General features: G+C 45.9%; 1 protein-coding gene across 2 annotated transcripts in view; it reads left to right on the top strand.

Annotated features, from left to right (window-relative positions):
* The first annotated feature begins 16,163 nt into the window (after positions 1-16,163).
* Positions 16,164-17,422, top strand: part of GALNT18 (polypeptide N-acetylgalactosaminyltransferase 18) — a 353,102-nt gene continuing 351,843 nt past the window's right edge. For both annotated transcript variants that reach the window (XM_059136267.1, XM_059136258.1), the window contains exon 1: positions 16,164-16,469. In XM_059136267.1, the coding sequence (XP_058992250.1) occupies positions 16,235-16,469 (235 nt within the window). In that variant the 5' untranslated portion in view covers positions 16,164-16,234. The remainder of the gene's footprint in view (positions 16,470-17,422) is intronic.

The raw sequence follows: 17,422 nt of genomic DNA, 5'->3' as shown, positions 1-17,422 counted from the left end.
TGTGGGGACTTTTGGTATAGTGCCCTGTCCTTTACGGATCTGTAGTCTTTCTGTGTTCTGAGAGGAACAGGAGGGGAAGCTGAAATTTTGTGACCGAGCCAAAGTGCCATATCGACTAATTTTATTTTTTTCTTCTGGCTATTGCACATGCTGTCTTCCTTGTTTTTCATTTGTTTTGATATTGCTTTTGGTGTCTTTAACCTTTTCGGAGGCTTGGTTTTGATGGGATCCAAGGAAGTCCTGTCACTTACCTCATCATGTACCACCCCTTAATTCTATTCTTCTCAGGTCAATCCCTTAAAGACAGTCATAAAAATAAACTCTCAGGCTGGACCTTAATTGATCAAGTAATTATGAGGAAAATGAAATTATAGATTTCAGCAACATCTAAGGCAATGGGTTGTCTCCTTCCCTTCCTCTGACCCCCAATAGTAGAGTCCCCACACCTTTCTACCCCCATTATTGAACATGTAAATGATACCTTAATGTGTTTCATGGCCCTAAACCTACAGTCATGACCTATTGCCTCACACACAATCAGATAAGGAGGCTGTAGTGGGAACAGAGTCTCCAACCTCAGAGCCAGGGAGGCCTGGAGTTGGCATGGAGGTGAGAGGAGCGTCTCTGTGCCAGGGGCAGGGACATCAAGAAAGAAGGGACCTCATGCTGGCCTATGAGATTATTAGACCCAAAGGCCTGGGACTGGCTAATCATAGTCCTTCAAGCAGTATGAAAAGAGTCCATCCTACAAACCAATCCTAAGGGTAAGCATTGTGTATTGCTTCTTGTTTGCTTATTTTCTCAGATATCCCTAAACAGGGAGGATTTAGGGTTTCTCTTTTTCTCTTTCCCACCCACCCCCCACCCCCCGGCAACCCCCAACCCCGCCCCACCAACATCAACATGATGGCACAGAGCTTGAAAATCCTCAAGTTTAGGGTTGACTGGGATCAGATCTGCCTGTGCCCTTCAGCTTCTGGGATGCTTGGAAGGTTCCAGGAGAGCTCTGCCTCTGACCCAGAACCCCTCTGCCACTGTCTGCACACAGATCCTTTGTAGTGGAGGCAGAGATCTTCGTTCTCCGTAAACAACAGAGCGGTGCTCTTGTTGGACCCTTCCCTCTGCTGAGAATTTGGAGTAGCTCTTTATCAACCCTGAGTGTGCTGCCTTGCTTTAATGTCTGGCAGAGCATGAATTGTAAACACGTCATTAGACTTAAAGGCTGCCCCGAGATGCTAGCTGAAGGAGAACAGGCCCCGAAGAAAAGAGGAGTTTGGCTGAAAATGAGCTGCTGAATAATTTATCATGAATTGAAAAGTCAATACCTTAAGTGAGGCGTGGTGAAGCTTGGGAACTTGGAGATAAACACTGCAAGGATGTAATTTTTGAGAGACTATTACCAAAAGAAATGGCTCTTTGGCAGAAGCAGGGGGCGGAGAGCCCATGAGCAAGGGCTGGCGTGGGGAGGGGGCAACAAAAGGAGAAGTTAGAGCAGAGCTTGCCTTCAAGGCCACCGCCTCTTAACTGGAGGAGAGGTTAGGCCCGAAAGGAGTTGGGGAATGGTGGAGAACAAACCAAAATGCTAGGGAAGAGTTCCAAGAAGACCTGAACAGTGAGCCCAGGAAAGCTTCTTGGAGGAGGGGGCACTCAGGCCTGGAAGGGAGGATTTGATGAAGAGAAGGGAGGGATAGGGAACTTCCTCACACAAACCAACAGTGAGGGCACAGCAGAGAGAAGCTGAGGAGGGGGCTGACGCGGCGGCTGAGGAATGCCACGTGGAAGAACGGAAAGGCACTCAAGTTTGGCGTGGGAGCCCCTGCAGATTCTGTGGCAGGACATTGACTTTCATTCATTGATTCATTCTGGAAATCATCAGCATATAATTGAGTAGCTGTATTCCAGAGACTCTGCTGTGCATGGCATGGTGAGCACAAGACAGGCATGAGTCCTGACCTCACAGAAGTTACATTCTAGTAAGATCATCAACAAACTGTAAGCACGTTCCTTGTGCTAAGTATGCTCTATGCACATCTCAATCCTTACTGCGAGGTTAAGAGATAGGTGAACTAATTATCTCCATTTTACAGATCAAGAAACCAAGACTTGAGGACGTTAAGTAACTTGCCCAAAGCACTACTAAATGATGGAGCTACACATCTATAATGCGTTGATATAGTTATGATCTTGGTTAAATGTTGGATGGGGAAGTGGATGGGGCTCTGGGCCACTGTGGGACACATGATTTTGCTCAGGGGGTCAGGGAGGCTTTCTGGAAGACAGAGCTAGGATGACACCTGCAAGATGAGCTTAGTGCTATGAGATCGAGTGGCCCTTTGGTGAAGGGGGAAGGTAGAAGAGGCTGGATCTGGCAAGGCTCTGAAAGACCACTAGGGAGGCTGGAGTTTATCCTGAGGGCAGTGAGGCCACTGAAGGGTTCTAAGAGAGGAGGCATGGAGAGTGTGTGTGTGACAGAATCAATTTTGCGTTTTTAGGAGATCACTCTGGCTGCTTTGCGGGGAATTGATTGGTGGGGCCAGGAGTGCAAGCTGCTGGAACAGTGAGGATGTTGAGAAACAGGAAATAAGTGAACCAATAAATGTGTCAAACCCTTGAATGGTTTATTCATAGGAGAGTCCCTCAATCCTATGCTCAAAGCCTCCCCCCCCCACTTACATCCAATTCTAATAACTCAGCTGTTTGTTTTCCCAATTTGTAGCAGATGAGTAATAACTTAAGAAAGAATTCGAGGATGCAGTGGGAAGGAAGCACTGGCTGCCGTGAAAAGTGGCAGCTTGATTCTAAGGAAAGACACACATTAAGAACACTAAAATCTAAATTGCTCAGCAGGTTGGGATTATTCAGTAGAAAGACACATAGCCCTACCCCACCCACATCCTCTCATTTCAACCTTGTATTTGATAACGTTAGCGATTACATTGAATCAACAACAGAATGTGATTTTTAACCTCTCTTTAAAAAGTCAGAGGAAAAAAAGGATGATTTTTACATTCCCAGCAGCACGTATGACTTGTTGAGTTGGACTCAACTGCTCAACTCAACTGCTGGACTGATACCAAGATGGCCTAGAAGCCTGGAGCTCATGTTCCCATTCTGGTTCCCAAGGACAGCTCTGGGTCTCCTCCTGTAGGATGGTGGCCATCCGAAAGTCACTAGAGCAGAGGGACTGGGGTTTGGTCAAACACTCTGACCTTTCATCAGTGAGCCTGGCGCAGGAGCTGAGGCAAGATGACAAATGGTCACAATGCTATCATCCTCCTTCAGAAGCTCAGCAGGAACCTTTTCTAGACTGATGGATGTAGTTTTTGAGGGACTTAGAAAGGTCACAGATGCTAGGGAACCTCCTCAGAGAAGCACAGGATATAAAAGGTCCCTCAGTGATTTCACCAGAATGGGCATGACTCTAGTCCCTCACTGTGTCCCTCAGTATACTGCTCACTGGGCCTCTCACTGGGCCCCTCACTAAGTTCCTCACTGGCCCCTTCACTGTGCCTCTCCCTGTGCCTTCACTGGGTCCCTTGCTAGACCCCTCATTGAGTCCCTCGCTGTTCCCCTTACTGCCCCCCCACTGGACCCCTCACTGAATCTCTCACTGTCTCCTCATTGGGCCTCTCACTGGGCCCCTCACTAACTCCTTTACTGGCCCCTTCACTGTGCCTCTCACTGTGCCACTCACATATGTCCTTCACTGGGCCCCTCACTGCATCCACACTGGACCCCTCACAGCCCGCCTACCAATGGCCCTCTCGCTGGACCCCTCACTGGCCCCTCATGCAACCATGGTGGGCCTTGACTTAGATTAAGTGAGAGATACACCCCATCAGTGGGAACTTGGATTGGCTCTTCTCTAGTCTGAAACTAATGTTCTCAAGGGCCTTTATGCTCAGGTGGTCAGGTACCTTCTGTCCTCCCTGAGGTGGGTACTCAACCTTTGGTTTTGCTTGAGTGATGAGAAATACTGCCAGGGAACCAGGTCGATGAAAGACCCCTAAACAACTTCTCCTATTTTGGGAAACTTATTTTGTTGTTGTTGTTAGTTTAATAAACAGACTGAAACCTCCATTAGAGCTGCCCGAGACATTTGGATTCCATTTGGGAAGCTCATTAGGAGAAAAAGCTTTGGTAGCAGAAGGCTGGTTAGTTCTGAGAAGGCAGCTCAACCCTCAACTTTTTACTCAGTTTTGACATTCTGGCTGGGAACCATGGCCATCAGAAGTAGGACAGTTGAAACTATGATGTCCCTTGCACAACTTTTGCTAGCTGGAGTTTTAGTATATGTTTTTGTTGCTATGATAAATGTAATTTTCTCATTGTTTTCAAATTATTTTTTGGAGCGTAGAAAAGCAATTGATTTTTGTTTATTGATCATATATCTAACAACTTGTTAAAGTACCTTATTAATTATAATAAATTGGCATTTATTTGGAGTTCTCGCTGTCTAAAATCATTATTAGAGACTAATGAAAGTTTTATCTTTTTGAAAGAAAAAAGTACATGTTTGTATATTTTAGAAAGATTCTCATTCAAACTGATCAAAATAAAAGAACAAATCAAGTTTCAATTATCTGGATATGCTTATATGTCAGATTTATTGTTCTCTGACACTATCAGATAATAATTTAAGTAAAATATTATTCATTAATTTATTAAATATTTATGTAGTACGATGATAGGCTTTGAGTCTGTTACTGTGAGTAAAACTCAGAGACCCATCTCTGCCTTTCTAGAGCCGATAGATTAAGGTGGTTTACCAGTTTATAGTGTAGGAGAGAGATAAAGGCAGTTTAGTTAAGGTCATGGAGAAGACATGGAGAGACATGAAAGGATTTGTGACATAATTACTAGTTAAAACTAAAACCAGGTGGTCATGGATTCAGCATGAGGAGGAAAGGAGAGGGAATTGTAAAAGATAACCTCTGGCTCTCTGGTTTCTGAATCAGGGTTATCCTTCACTGTGATTGGGAACGCTGAAAGAGGACCAGATTGGGGAAGGCAGACAGCAGGGGATGCTCATGAGTCTAGTTTTGCCATTTAGATCTTGGGATGCTTTTGAGTCATAAAGAGGGAGGTTGGCAGGCAGTTGGATATGCTGGTCTGGAGCTTGGAGGAGAGATCTGTCTGGAATCATCTGTCGATAGGGAGTCATTGATGATTTGGGTGTAGATGAAATTGGCATGGGCTGGAGAGAACAGAGGAAGAAGAGGAGAGAGGCGTGAATGGAATCTTGAGGAGTTACAGCATTTAATGGCCAGGTAACAAAGGATAGGTTGGCAATGGGATGGAGCTAGAGGAAATGCAGGAGCATGTGTTGTCCTAGAAGGTAAGGGAATTGCATGTTTTAAGAAAGGAGAGAAAGTTAGCAATATCAAAATCTGCTGAAAGGTTTAGTAAGATGAGGACTGAGAAATTCCATTGGATTTAACCACATTGTAATCACTGGAAACGTTATCCAGAGTTATCATGGAGATGATTTTCATGTTGAAGAGTGAGTGGGAAGTGGGATTTTTTGATTATTTATTGGGAAAGAAATGAATCTGCACTGTTATATTTTGGTTTCAGAATGCAATATCACGGATAAGGATGTTATCTGTTAAGGCTTACAGAACTAGGCTTCATGAATGAGCACAACTTTAAAATCCTGGGCCTACCCACTGAACCATTGTTGGAGACCTTGCCATGAAATTCGGGTCAGATGACAAAGAGTTTGCCATGTCTGTCAAACTACACGGGGACACAGGATCTATCAGCTCACTCATCCTGCTTACAAATGCCTGGGTAAGGATAAAGGAGCCCAGGCACGCTGGAGAATCATTACCAAATACCTAGACACTATTTGGGTTTGTGCTCCGTCAGGAGAGTGATTATACTGCTATCTGTAAATACATTCTGCCACATCAGCCTAGCCATTGGCACCTGCTGAGGCTATTTTATCTGGAATCATCCATCTGAGTACTTGTACTTTTGTGCATCTGCATTTGTTTTGGAACTAAGTATATAGAAGTTCTTTGATGACAAATTCCACAGTGCTCTAAAGAGGGACTGTGGCCCTGCTGCAAATGCAAGCTGTCCCCATCTCTGGTCTCTGGCTCTGTCGTAGGAAGCAGATTGTTGACTGTTTCCCAGCTGCTTCTTGCCACTTGCAATTTGTGCTTTCTGCAGAAATCACTCTGTTCTGAATAAGCCAGTCACCTCGCTCTAGTGAGATGGTGGTGTGTCTGTTGAATATTTTATTTACCATCTGGCTGGCAGCAAAGTGCAGAACCTACATAAGGGCCAATAATGCCCCAGACCACCATATACCAATCCTCAAAAGGTCGCTTGCTTCTCCTCATGCCTGGCTGACACCATCAGTCCCTCACATGGGTCCCGTGCTCTTCTTTCGAGGCTTTGAGAAGGAGGGCTCCATGCTGTGAAGCAACCAAAGGAGATTTCTGTTCTTACAACACCCTTCCATCCTGCCCATATTGGGGTAACCTCCAGGCATTTTCCTAAAGAAGATGGACATTTCACCATCCCACTCCCTCTTCTTTCCACCTTCCCGAAGCCCACACAAGACTTTCCAGGGTAGCACCATCCACAGGTATGGGGGAATCCGTGACTCTACTTCTGCCTCTCAGTAGGAGCTCGATCAATGTGACTCCCCTTCTTCATCTTTTCCAACCGGATTCTCCCTTTCAGAAAGGAGGAATTTGGGATACCTGGGTGGCTCAATGGGTTAAAGCCTCTGCCTTCGGCTCAGGTCATGATCCTGGGGTCCTGGGGTTGAGCCCCACATCGGGCTCTCTGCTCAGCAGGGAGCTGGCTTCCCCCTTGCACACCCCTGCCTTTCTACCTACCTGTGATATCTGTGAAATAAATAAATAAATAAATAAATAAATAAATAAATGAAAGAAGGAATTTAGTGGCTTTCCCCCTTTGCTTGGGGAGGATATCTAGTTAGGGTTTGAAAGTGCTTCTGTTTTCAGTAATCCTCTTTGCTGGTGCAAATACATCCAAGAAGTCTCTTACTTTTGAGACTTACTTAGCCAGTAATTCCTTCATTGAATATAGATACCCCTTAAGAGATACACGGAAGGGTTGTGGTATAAGAGTCCTGGACTTGGAATTAGAGACCTTCTACCATGTTTTAATGTTTGACCTTAGATGCAGTTTCCTCATCTATAAAATGGAAGCTTATCTTATGGGGTTGCTGTGAAGATCAAGATATGTGTGAACGGAGTTCCATGGATTGGAAGTACTAGCAGTCCCTATCTACCTTAGAGATATAGGTGGTCTAACAGGACACATCACTGTTCTTTTTTTTTTTTATAATTTTTTAAATGTTATGTTAGTCACCATACAGTACATCATTTGTTTTTGATGTAGTGTTCCATGATTCATTGTTTGCGTATAACACCTAGTGCTCCATGCAATACGTGCTCTCCTTAATACTCATCCCAGGGCTAACCCAGCCCCTTACCCCCTCCCTCTGAAACCCTCAGTTTGTTTCCTGGAGTCTCTCATCGTTCATCTTCCACTCTGATCACCCACCCCCCACCCCGCCCTGGCTTCATTTTCCCCTTCCTTCTCCTAATGTCTTTCATGCTATTCCTTATGTTCCAAAAATAAGTGAAATCATATGATCATTTTCTTTCTCCGTTTGACTTATTTCACTTAGCATAATCTCCTCCAGTCCCATCCATGTTGATTCAAAAGTTGGGTATTCATCCTTTCTGATGGAGGCATAATACTCCATTGTATATACGGACCATATCTTCTTTATCCATTCGTTTGTTGATGGGCATCTTGGCTCTTTCCACAGTTTGGCTATTGTGGACATTGCTGCTATGAACATTGGGGTGCATATGACTCTTGTTTTCACTACATCTGTATCTTTAGGGTAAAATCCCAGTAGTGGAATTGCTGGGTCATAAGGTAGCTCTATTTTTAACTTTTTGAGGAACCTCCACACTGTTTTCCAACGTGACTGCACCAACTTGCATTCCCGCCAATAGTGTAAGAGGTTCCCCTTTATCCTCCTCTCCAACATTTATTGTTTCTTGTATAAGATACATCACTACTCTGTGTAGTTCTACTTGATTCTACTTTTTTTTTTTTTTAAAGATTTATTTATTTGAGAAAGAGAGAGAGCACAGCGGGAAGAGGGATAAACGAAAAGAGAGAACCCTGAAGCAGACTCCCTAATAAGCATAGAGTCTGATGTGGGACTTGATCCCATGGCCCCAAGATCATGACCTGAGCCAAAATCAAAAGTCAGTTGCTCAACTGACTGAGCCACCAAGGCACCCCTTGATTCTACTTATATACTGATACTCATCCCTTTTAGTGATGGAAACATTAAAAATATATACTTAGTCCTTGGGCTACAGAAGGGTTATGTTCCTGAATCTATGATATATTGTATGTATTATTATGGATTGGAAATGAAATGCAATGATTTATTATTTAAATAAAAGTGTTAAGTACTATTAAAACTCACATTTGTTAAATGCTTATCACAGACTGCAAAACAAGATTACAGATATTGTTTCATTTAATCATCACAGCAACCCTATGAAGTAGATACTAGGTTTTATAGATGAGGAAACAGATACAAGAACTTAAATAACGCAATTGCCCATATTCATAGAATTAGTGAATGGCAGACCCAGAGTTCAAGCCCAAGTTTGTCTGATTACATGTGTATAATCACTATGTTCTACTGGTTTCTTAATTAACATATGTCCTGCTGAGCATTTTTTTTTTTTTTTAAGTAATAAGGGGTTGAAACTTTTAGGAAATCTTTCATTATATCTCCACTAGTACACAACTTTATAAAATGTTATTTATGTAAGATGCACGAAACTAAGAAATGCCTCTGACTGTGTAAAAGAAAGAGATGGTGGTTGCTAAATTCCTACTCTCACTAAACAGTGAATGTGGTTATGTACCTTGATGATTCCTTTTATTTTCTCAATAGGGAATACAAACAACTAGCATGAGTATTTCAAGAAGTGTGTTTGTGTGTGTGTGTGTGTGTGTGTAGCTCAGGCCACAAAGTGGGGCAGCAACCAACGTGGAGCAGATTTCAGCACGACCAAATGAATCATTATTAATTATAAACATAATAATTTGAATTTCAGAAGTAAAAACCAGACATTATAGATGAACCTGGTAAGAGGTTGACCTCTATCCTTAATTATGGTTTTTTTCCCCAAAGAAAGACTGTGGTTAACAGTTTCATGTGTATTGTATCTCAGATTTTATTGGTATATGACTCATCTAGGGATTTTTGTTAAGATGCAGATTCTGAATCAGTAGATGTGGGATGGGCCTGATAGTAAGTACACAGCTGAAGCTCATGTTACTGGCCCATGGACCGTACTTAAAGTACAAGGTTATAGAGTATGTGCATTTTATTTTCATTTACATATATTCCATATCTTCTTTATCCATTTGTTGGCCACTGGGCATTGGGGCTCTTTCCATAATTTGGCTATTGTTGATAATGCTTCTATAAACATCCAGGAGCATGTATCCCTTCGAATCACTATGTTTGTATCCTTCGGGTAAATACCTAGCAGTGCAATTGCTGGATCACAGGGTTGTTCTATTTTTAACTTTTTGAGGAACTTCCATTCTGTTTTCCAGAGTGGCTGCACCAGCTTGCATTCCCGCCAACAGTGTAAGAGTGTCCCCCTTTCTCTGCATCCTTGCCAACACCTGTCATTTCCTGACTTGTTAATTTTAGCCATTCTGACAGGTGTGACTTGGTACTGGAGTTTTGGTGTGTATTTCCCTGCTGATGAGTGATGTTGGTTATCTTTCCCTGTGTCTGATAGCCATCTGTATGCTTTCTTTGGAGAAATGTTTATTCATGTCTTCTGCACATTTTTAATTTGGATTATTTCATTTTGGGAGACTGAGTTTGGTAAGTTCTTTATAGATTTTGGATACTAACCCTTTATCAGATATATCATTTGTAAATATCTTCTCCCCTTTCATAAAAGTTGCCTTTTAGTTTTGTTGATTGTTTCCTTTGCTGATAAAAAGCACAAACTTTTTATCTTGATGCAGTCCCAATAGTTTATTTTTGGTTTTGTTTCCCTTGCCTCCGGAGACATATCTAGAAAGAAGCTGATATCAGAGAGGTGACTGTGTCCTCCTCTAGGAATCTGGTGGTTTCCTGCCTCACATTTAGGTCTTTCATCCATTTTGAATCCATTTTTGTGTATGCTGTAAGAGAGGGTCCAGTTTCATTCTTCTGCATGTCACTGTCCAGTTTTCCCAACACTTTTGTTAAAGAGACTTTTTTTCCATTGAATATTCTTTCTTCCTTTATGAAATATTAGTTGACCATAGAGTTGTGGGTTTATTTATAGGTTTTTTATTCTGTTCCATTGATCTATGTGTGTGTTTTTGTGCCAGTACCATACTGTCTTGATCACTACAGCTTTGTAATATAACCTGAAGTCTGGAATTATGATGCCTTCAGCTTTGCTTTTCTTTTTCAAGATTTCTTTGGCTATTTGAGGTCTTTTGTGGTTCCATACAAATTTGGGGGTTGTTTGTTCTAGCTCTGTGATACCAAACTACATTTCAAAGGGATTGTACCAACTGATTTCACCAGCAGGATATAAGAGTACTTACTTTTCTTATATTCTCTCTAATACTTGCTAATTATCACATTAAATTTGTCAGTCTTATAGGTGAGATATGGTATCTATTTTGCATTTCCTGATTTTAACAAGTTTAAGCATCCTTTCATATATTTTTTGGATGTTTATACTTTCTCTTTAGTTAGTTACTTGCTCATATCTTTGGCCCATTTTTCCACTTGGATATTTGTGCTTATTTTATGGGTTTATATGAATTCTTTATATGATCTGTGTACTAATCCTTAGTCCATTAAATATCTTGCAAATATTCCCTTCCAGGTCTAATGAACAAACTCCCATCTAGCAGAGCTGTCTAGTGATTGAATGCAAGTGGAACCATTCAGAAATGACATAACTACTTGTTGGGGCAGAATTGGCACCTTAATCAACTGCTGGTGGCTTTCTCTTTTATATTACTATAATATGTCAGATTAGAGCTTTTCAGACTGTATTATACTGGATCATTGATCAGCTTCCTCCACTAAACAGTGATCTCCCTGAGGGCTGGGGTGCAGATGTGAGAGTCATCTCTGCATTACCCGTACCTAACCCTGGGTCTAGCACAGTGCAGGCACTCAGAAGTATTTAAGCAGGTGAATAAGTGGACAGATGGTTAAATGGGTCTAGTTTCAGGATTCATGTCAGGATTTGCTCTGTAATTCAGCTAGGGTTTGCTTTGGGTTCTTCAATAAGGTAAAAAAAAAGAAGAGCTAAACATCTCTTTATAGGACCCTTTGATCTGAGGAAAATTCCCCCTGGTGGCTGGTCTTCTTTCTTTTATTTTTTCAGATTCTTTGTTGCTCAGAGGAAGTAATAGCACTTAGAGAGCTAACTTTTACATAGTGCATTTAATGTGCTTTATAGACATGAATTCATTTAATTCTCACAATAACCATTTTCTCCCCATTTCCTCAGATGAAAAAACTGAGGCACAGACTGGTTAAGTAACTTGACCAAGATCATACAGCTAGTAAATGGCAGATGTGGACTATGAACCCAACTGTTTGGCTCCCTCGTCTGTGCTCAAGAGACAACATATGAAGTGGGTAGGGGATGGGGAATAAAAGAAAAAGGAGACAACATATGAAAAACCTGACACACGTGTAGGTTCTAAACAAACATTCTTCTCTTTGTTCAGCTTTTCTTCCCCAGAAGTGTGCCTTCCCCAGCAGGGACATCTCAGCCCTGTGGCTTGGCAGAATCTAATCTTGTATGTACTGTTCCTCCACAGACTTTGTCTCTGAACTTTGCGTCCATCGCTGCTGGAAGCCCCAGCAATCTCTTTTTCCTAGGGACCTGCCAATCCCACCTGTCATCCAGCCAGATGAAGGAAGGATTGAGGCATTCTACCTTTAAGGTCCATTTCCCCCTTGTAGCCCCCAAATTCTAATTGGTATTTCTGGCCCCAAGGCTTTGCATGGTGCTGCCATCTGGTGGGTATAGATGACCACTGACATCTCTCTCTAATGAGTGGACTCCTTGCCATTGGCCAAGATTGGTCCACTGTTCCTTTCAATCCCCAGGTCATGATACCCCACTAGAATGTAATCAGCTGGTAGTTAAACTCCCATAATGATTGGTTTTTCCAGACCTTGCATTAAAGATATTCTGAATGAAGGCTTAGTAATTGGTGGGGCAGGGGTGGGTGGGTGACAGTGTTGCTATATATTGTCAAAAAGAAGTCCTACTTGGCTCCCCCTGAAATCACATGAAGAGGGCAGCTGCCTATACAATATAAAAGATGGTTTAAATCCAGGGGCTGTACCAGAAAGACCCTATCAAACATCTCCAGCCCTTTTTTTAGATTCTTCAAGGTACTCACTTTCCTCTTACAGCAAGAGTGGAAGGAAACCTAAGGTCCAAACACTAGGCATAAGTTTAAAGAAATACATTGTCCTGGAGTCTCTGCTTAGTCTGCTCACATCCATTATCTTATTAAGTTCACAATGATTCCCTAAGGCAGGATTTATTTAAAATAAAAGTGGGGAAACACTTACGAGTTAGATAAATGACCAGAAACATCCTTCCAGTTGATGGATAATTTTTAGCAGCTTTCCAGGTTCAGAAAAGAGGTCCATATTGAGACTATGGGACTCAGATTATATACGCATGTTTGGAGTAAACTAGGCAGGGCCCAGAGCAACTGGTCATGCAGACAAAACCTCAAGGGTCAATAATTACTTCTTGGATTTAATGTAATTGAACTGAGGGCTAAAAATGTGGTCCATGTATTGTTCTTAGGAGGGCATACATGGGAGCTCTTTTCTGGCATTGTGACTCTAAAACCTTTGTGGGTAAAGTCTTTGGGTTCCCTTGTAATTCACTTGTTTATAACCAAAGAGTTGGCAGTCTTAAGTGGAAATTTGAAAGTATGGGGCAGATAGCAATCTCTGAAACCAGCTTTCCGTTTTGAACTTCCTATCAACCAATGCAGATCACTGCACTACTGATGGTGAAGGTAGCTATTATGAATAGAAAGTCAATGTGCCAGAACCCAGCTGGGCAAGATGAGCACCTCGCTGCCTATAGCTTTAATTCCTGTTGGCTTCCATCAGGGGACAGAGCGCTGATACAGGTCGGTGGAAAAACCAAGTACAGTTAACCCTTGAAAAATGCGGGAGAGTGGCAGAGGTAAGGCCCCTGACCCCCTGAACAGTTGAAATCCAGTTACAACTTTTGACTCCCCCCAGACTGAATTACTAATAGTCTGTCGACCAAAAGCCTATAACATAAGCAGTTCATGAACACACAGGCTGTATTATAGGCATTATGTTCTATATTCTTGCAGTAAAGTAAGCTAAGGAAAATAGAATGTTATTAAGGAAATCACAAGGAAAATACATTTGCAGTACTGTATTTTATTTATTTAAAAATATCTGCATGTATGTGGACCCACACATTGTTCAAGGGTCAACTGTATTGCTAAACAGGAGGTTGGAGTTCATGGAGTTGAGTTCTGGCCTGGAAGGCAAAGGACCGTATCCTGGGAAGGAAACTCACCTGATCCTGAACACCCACTGTGTCTTGCACTAATTAAAGCCCTTTCTGGTGCATTCTCTCATCTAATCTTTATAACCACTCTCCCAGCAAGTATCGTTTACATTTGACCTATGGGGACATTGAGCCCAAGCAATGTTTTAGAATTTATCCAAGCTCACATAACTAATAAGCGGTGGATCTGGGTTGAGAGTCCTGGAGTCTGGCTGCCCCTCCAATGAATACTTTTTGAACTGGTCATCTTGCCCCAGTGACCTTTCAGAGAGGAGAACCTGTTCTGCCTTCTTTTGTTGCATTCATCCCCTCCACAGTGACAAATTCTCTTAGAGGATAAGAACAAAAATTTAAGGTCACACAACGTACTTTGTTTTTGCCTTAAACCTTATTTTTAAAGTTGGGTTTTTTTCCTTCCCGTTAAGAATGTGAAAAATGACTATTGCCCCCTCCCTGTCTAGCCCTGGGGTGGTGCAAGAAGATCCTGGGAAGAGATGAACTTCCAGGGCTCCTCCTGGGACAGGGTGCATGACAAGAGGAAGAATTAGACCCTTGCCATTAACTGTACTCAAGGCCAGTGCTTGTAAATTCATCCAGCTGGGAGAAAGTCCAGACTCTTCATTTGGGAGCTGATTATACAACCAGAGAAGAAAGGGAGAGGCAGGTTTTATTCCCTCCTGGTTCTAGATTTCTTTACCTTTATTTTTCAGAAAAAGACGAGTGTGTGTGTGTCTTCCTCTGTCACACATATGGACACATACATACTATCCTCCTCTACTCTCTTCCAAACTCGTTTTCAGCTAAGGGTGAAGAGAAATCTTCCAGTTGGTGCCACAGCATATTTTGGGGGGTTTTGTAAGCAAAGCACTAGTCGATCAGCTCCTGGTTGATGGCCATAAAGTACCCCTTCTTTGGTTTTGTGCCCTCCCTCCTTTGTGGGGCCAGGTAGCAATCTGGCCCATTGGGGTGCTGGGGTACAAGGTGGCCATGCAGTGGGCTGCCTCCCTGACTCTTCAGACCAAGGAAATGTCCCCACAGATGGGGAAAATGATATGAATCTGTGTTTTAAAGAGTGTTTGTTTAGAGGATTTCTCTTCAGATGCTGACAAGAAGTGACTTCAGCAGAAGGGGATAATATGAATAAGTCTATTTGCTCTTATAACAAATAAAATAGTGTCAGCCATTAGAGCCCAGCCATGTCCCTTTGCTGTCAGTCACAGTTCTGTCCTCTCTAACACCAATTACAAACAGCACGCATAGGGACTTTACAGTTCACAGCATAATTCCACCCTGTGCCTCTGTGTCCCCTCCCCCGACCCTGGGGACATTGCTGTGCAGGATTTGCCCCTATGCACTGACATGAGCCTGGTCCCCATGGGTGACAACTGGGTTACAGGGCACAGTTTTGTTCTGGGAGCTGTGCAGACTTAAAAAAAAAAAAATCTAGATGGGGCAAAATTCTTCCAGGGGTTTGGTGTTGTTAGTGGTGGTCCCAAATCTGGGAGCTTCCTGGGAGGGTTAGCTCTTTTGGCAGTTGCCAAGTCTGGAGACATTCAGGGGGCCCACAGATAGAGGGCTTGGGACAGGCAGAGGTCGAAGTGAGGCTAGGGAAGAAGTGGATGCCCACGGGGCCTGACCAAGGGCAAGGCTAGTCAGACGATCCCGCCCAAGCTTCCTTGGCCTCTGTGCTTCCCGGCAGCCAGAAAGGGGGACGAGGAGTTGGCCGGTGGGACCCGGGCGAGAAGAGCCCCGCTGAGGGGCGCTGAGCCGCGCGACCCCGCGAAGACCGGAGGTGCCGGGGCAAGAGCCAGAGCTGGGACTCCCTAGAGACGGAATCTGCGGACCTCGGAGCTGAGCTTGGCGGCGCGCCCTCTCCGGGAGTCTCGGGTCTCGGATAGCCAGCGCGGGCGCGGGTGGAGGCTCAGGCGCGTCCCTGGAGGGCGGGAGCCAGGGCGGCCAGCAGGTGGGGCCCGGAGGCCGGACTCCGCCTCCCCGCGCCCTCCTCGTTGGTCCGCGGCCGCCCAGCACCGGCCCCTCTCCCGAGCCGGAGCGCGATTGGTGGCGGCGCTTGTCGCTCGGAGGGGGCCGGGCCGCTCTGCTCCGCCGCTCTCCCTAACGCCGCCGCTGCCGCTGCCGCCGCCGCCGCCGCCGCCGCCGCCGCCGCCGCCGCCGCCGCCGTCCTTTCAGCAGCGCGGGCCGGTCGGACCGCCAAGGCAACTCGCGCCTGGCGATGGGAAACGGCGCGGCCGCGGACCCAGGCTGTGGCAAAGTTTCCCAGACGCGCGTATCCGGGCGTGCGGCTGCCGGCCACCCGTGACCGCTTCCAGAAGGGCTCGGAGATTTTTAATTTGGAAAAAAAAATCCACCTCATTTCCTTTGTCAAGCTCTCTCTCCGGGTGGCCAGCGGCGGGAGCTCCAAACTTGGGCACGGCTCTCCACAGCGAGCAGCCCGGGCTGCGGAGGACTCGGGACTCAGGTGCTCCGGCGCCCAGCCTTCCGGAGCCGGCTGGGGGGTGTGCGCGCGGGGGAGTGCCGGCGCGCGGCTAGGAGGGTCCCCCGGGAGCTCTATATGGAGGAGGGAGCCCAGAATGGTGTGCACCAGGAAGACCAAAACTTTGGTGTCCACTTGCGTGATCCTGAGCGGCATGACCAACATCATATGTCTGCTCTACGTGGGCTGGGTCACCAACTACATCGCCAGCGTGTATGTGCGGGGGCAGGAGCCGGCGCCCGACAAGAAGCTGGAGGAAGACAAAGGGGACACCCTGAAGATTATTGAACGGCTGGACCACCTGGAGAATGTCATCAAGCAGCATATCCAAGGTACCGGCGCCCGGGGAAACTTGGGCTGCTCACAAGGCCTGGGAGTGCCCAGCGCGGCAGGGGGGTTCGCTGGGGCGGGTGCGCGTGGGGCCAGCGGCCGCGGGGTCCGAGGCCGCAGACGCTTCGGGGGCTGCGGGTGCGCTCTCGCCTGCGTGGGAGACCCTCGCTGTCCGCGGCGGTGCGCGCTTCTCCGGGGCACACGTGTGTGCGCGGGGCTCCACGCGCGGGTGTGTGCAGCTCACTGGAGGTGTGGGGGCGCGCTGCGCACGTGTCCAAATGTGCTTGAGACTCCCGGCTGGTTGCTCGCCGGCTCTCGGCATCACACAGAGGTCCGGCTCAGAGTGTGTGTAGGTGAATGTTTGTGTGTGTGCAGGAGAGAACTGGCGCGGACCGTGGAGCTTATTTGGCCCCTGTAAGGGCCCAGGGCGAGATGGCTCGCGCGGCCCCAGTCTTTGGCATTTAGAACCCACAGGCTGCGGGACAAGACGGGGCTGGGAAGATTGCGTAGACCCAGCCCCAGCCCTGCTGTGCGCCGTCCGGAGGCGGTTGGAAATGCAGGGGGAATCTCTGGCTGGGGGTGCGGTCCACCTATAGCGGTCCCCACCCCCACCCCAGCCAACCGGTCCAAGACCCTCTCCAGGTGTCCACTCGGGGAAGGAGCCTGGAGCTCTGTCCACTGCGGTGACTCATCCGCCCGGGACACAGAGAACCCATCCTGGCCTGTGCCTTCCCGGCGGGCCCGGTGAAGGCCGTTCCCTCCTGTAGCTCCACTCCCAGGCCCAGGGAGCTGTTGGGGCGGAGCGGACAGACTCGCTTGGCGTGGGTCTGGAGTCTAAGGTTGCGCGAGGTGGTTGTGCTCCACCCAGACCAGGACTGGAGCCAAGGGGAGGGTGAGGTACGGGAGCTCTCCCAAGGAGACCCCTTCTGATGTGCTGTCAGAGGCAGGCAATGGA

This window comes from Mustela lutreola, chromosome 1, assembly GCF_030435805.1.
Source record: "Mustela lutreola isolate mMusLut2 chromosome 1, mMusLut2.pri, whole genome shotgun sequence".
Classification (NCBI taxonomy): Eukaryota; Metazoa; Chordata; class Mammalia; order Carnivora; family Mustelidae; genus Mustela; species Mustela lutreola.
Note: the sequence above shows the minus strand (reverse complement) of the source record. Positions and strands in the feature narration are given on the sequence as shown.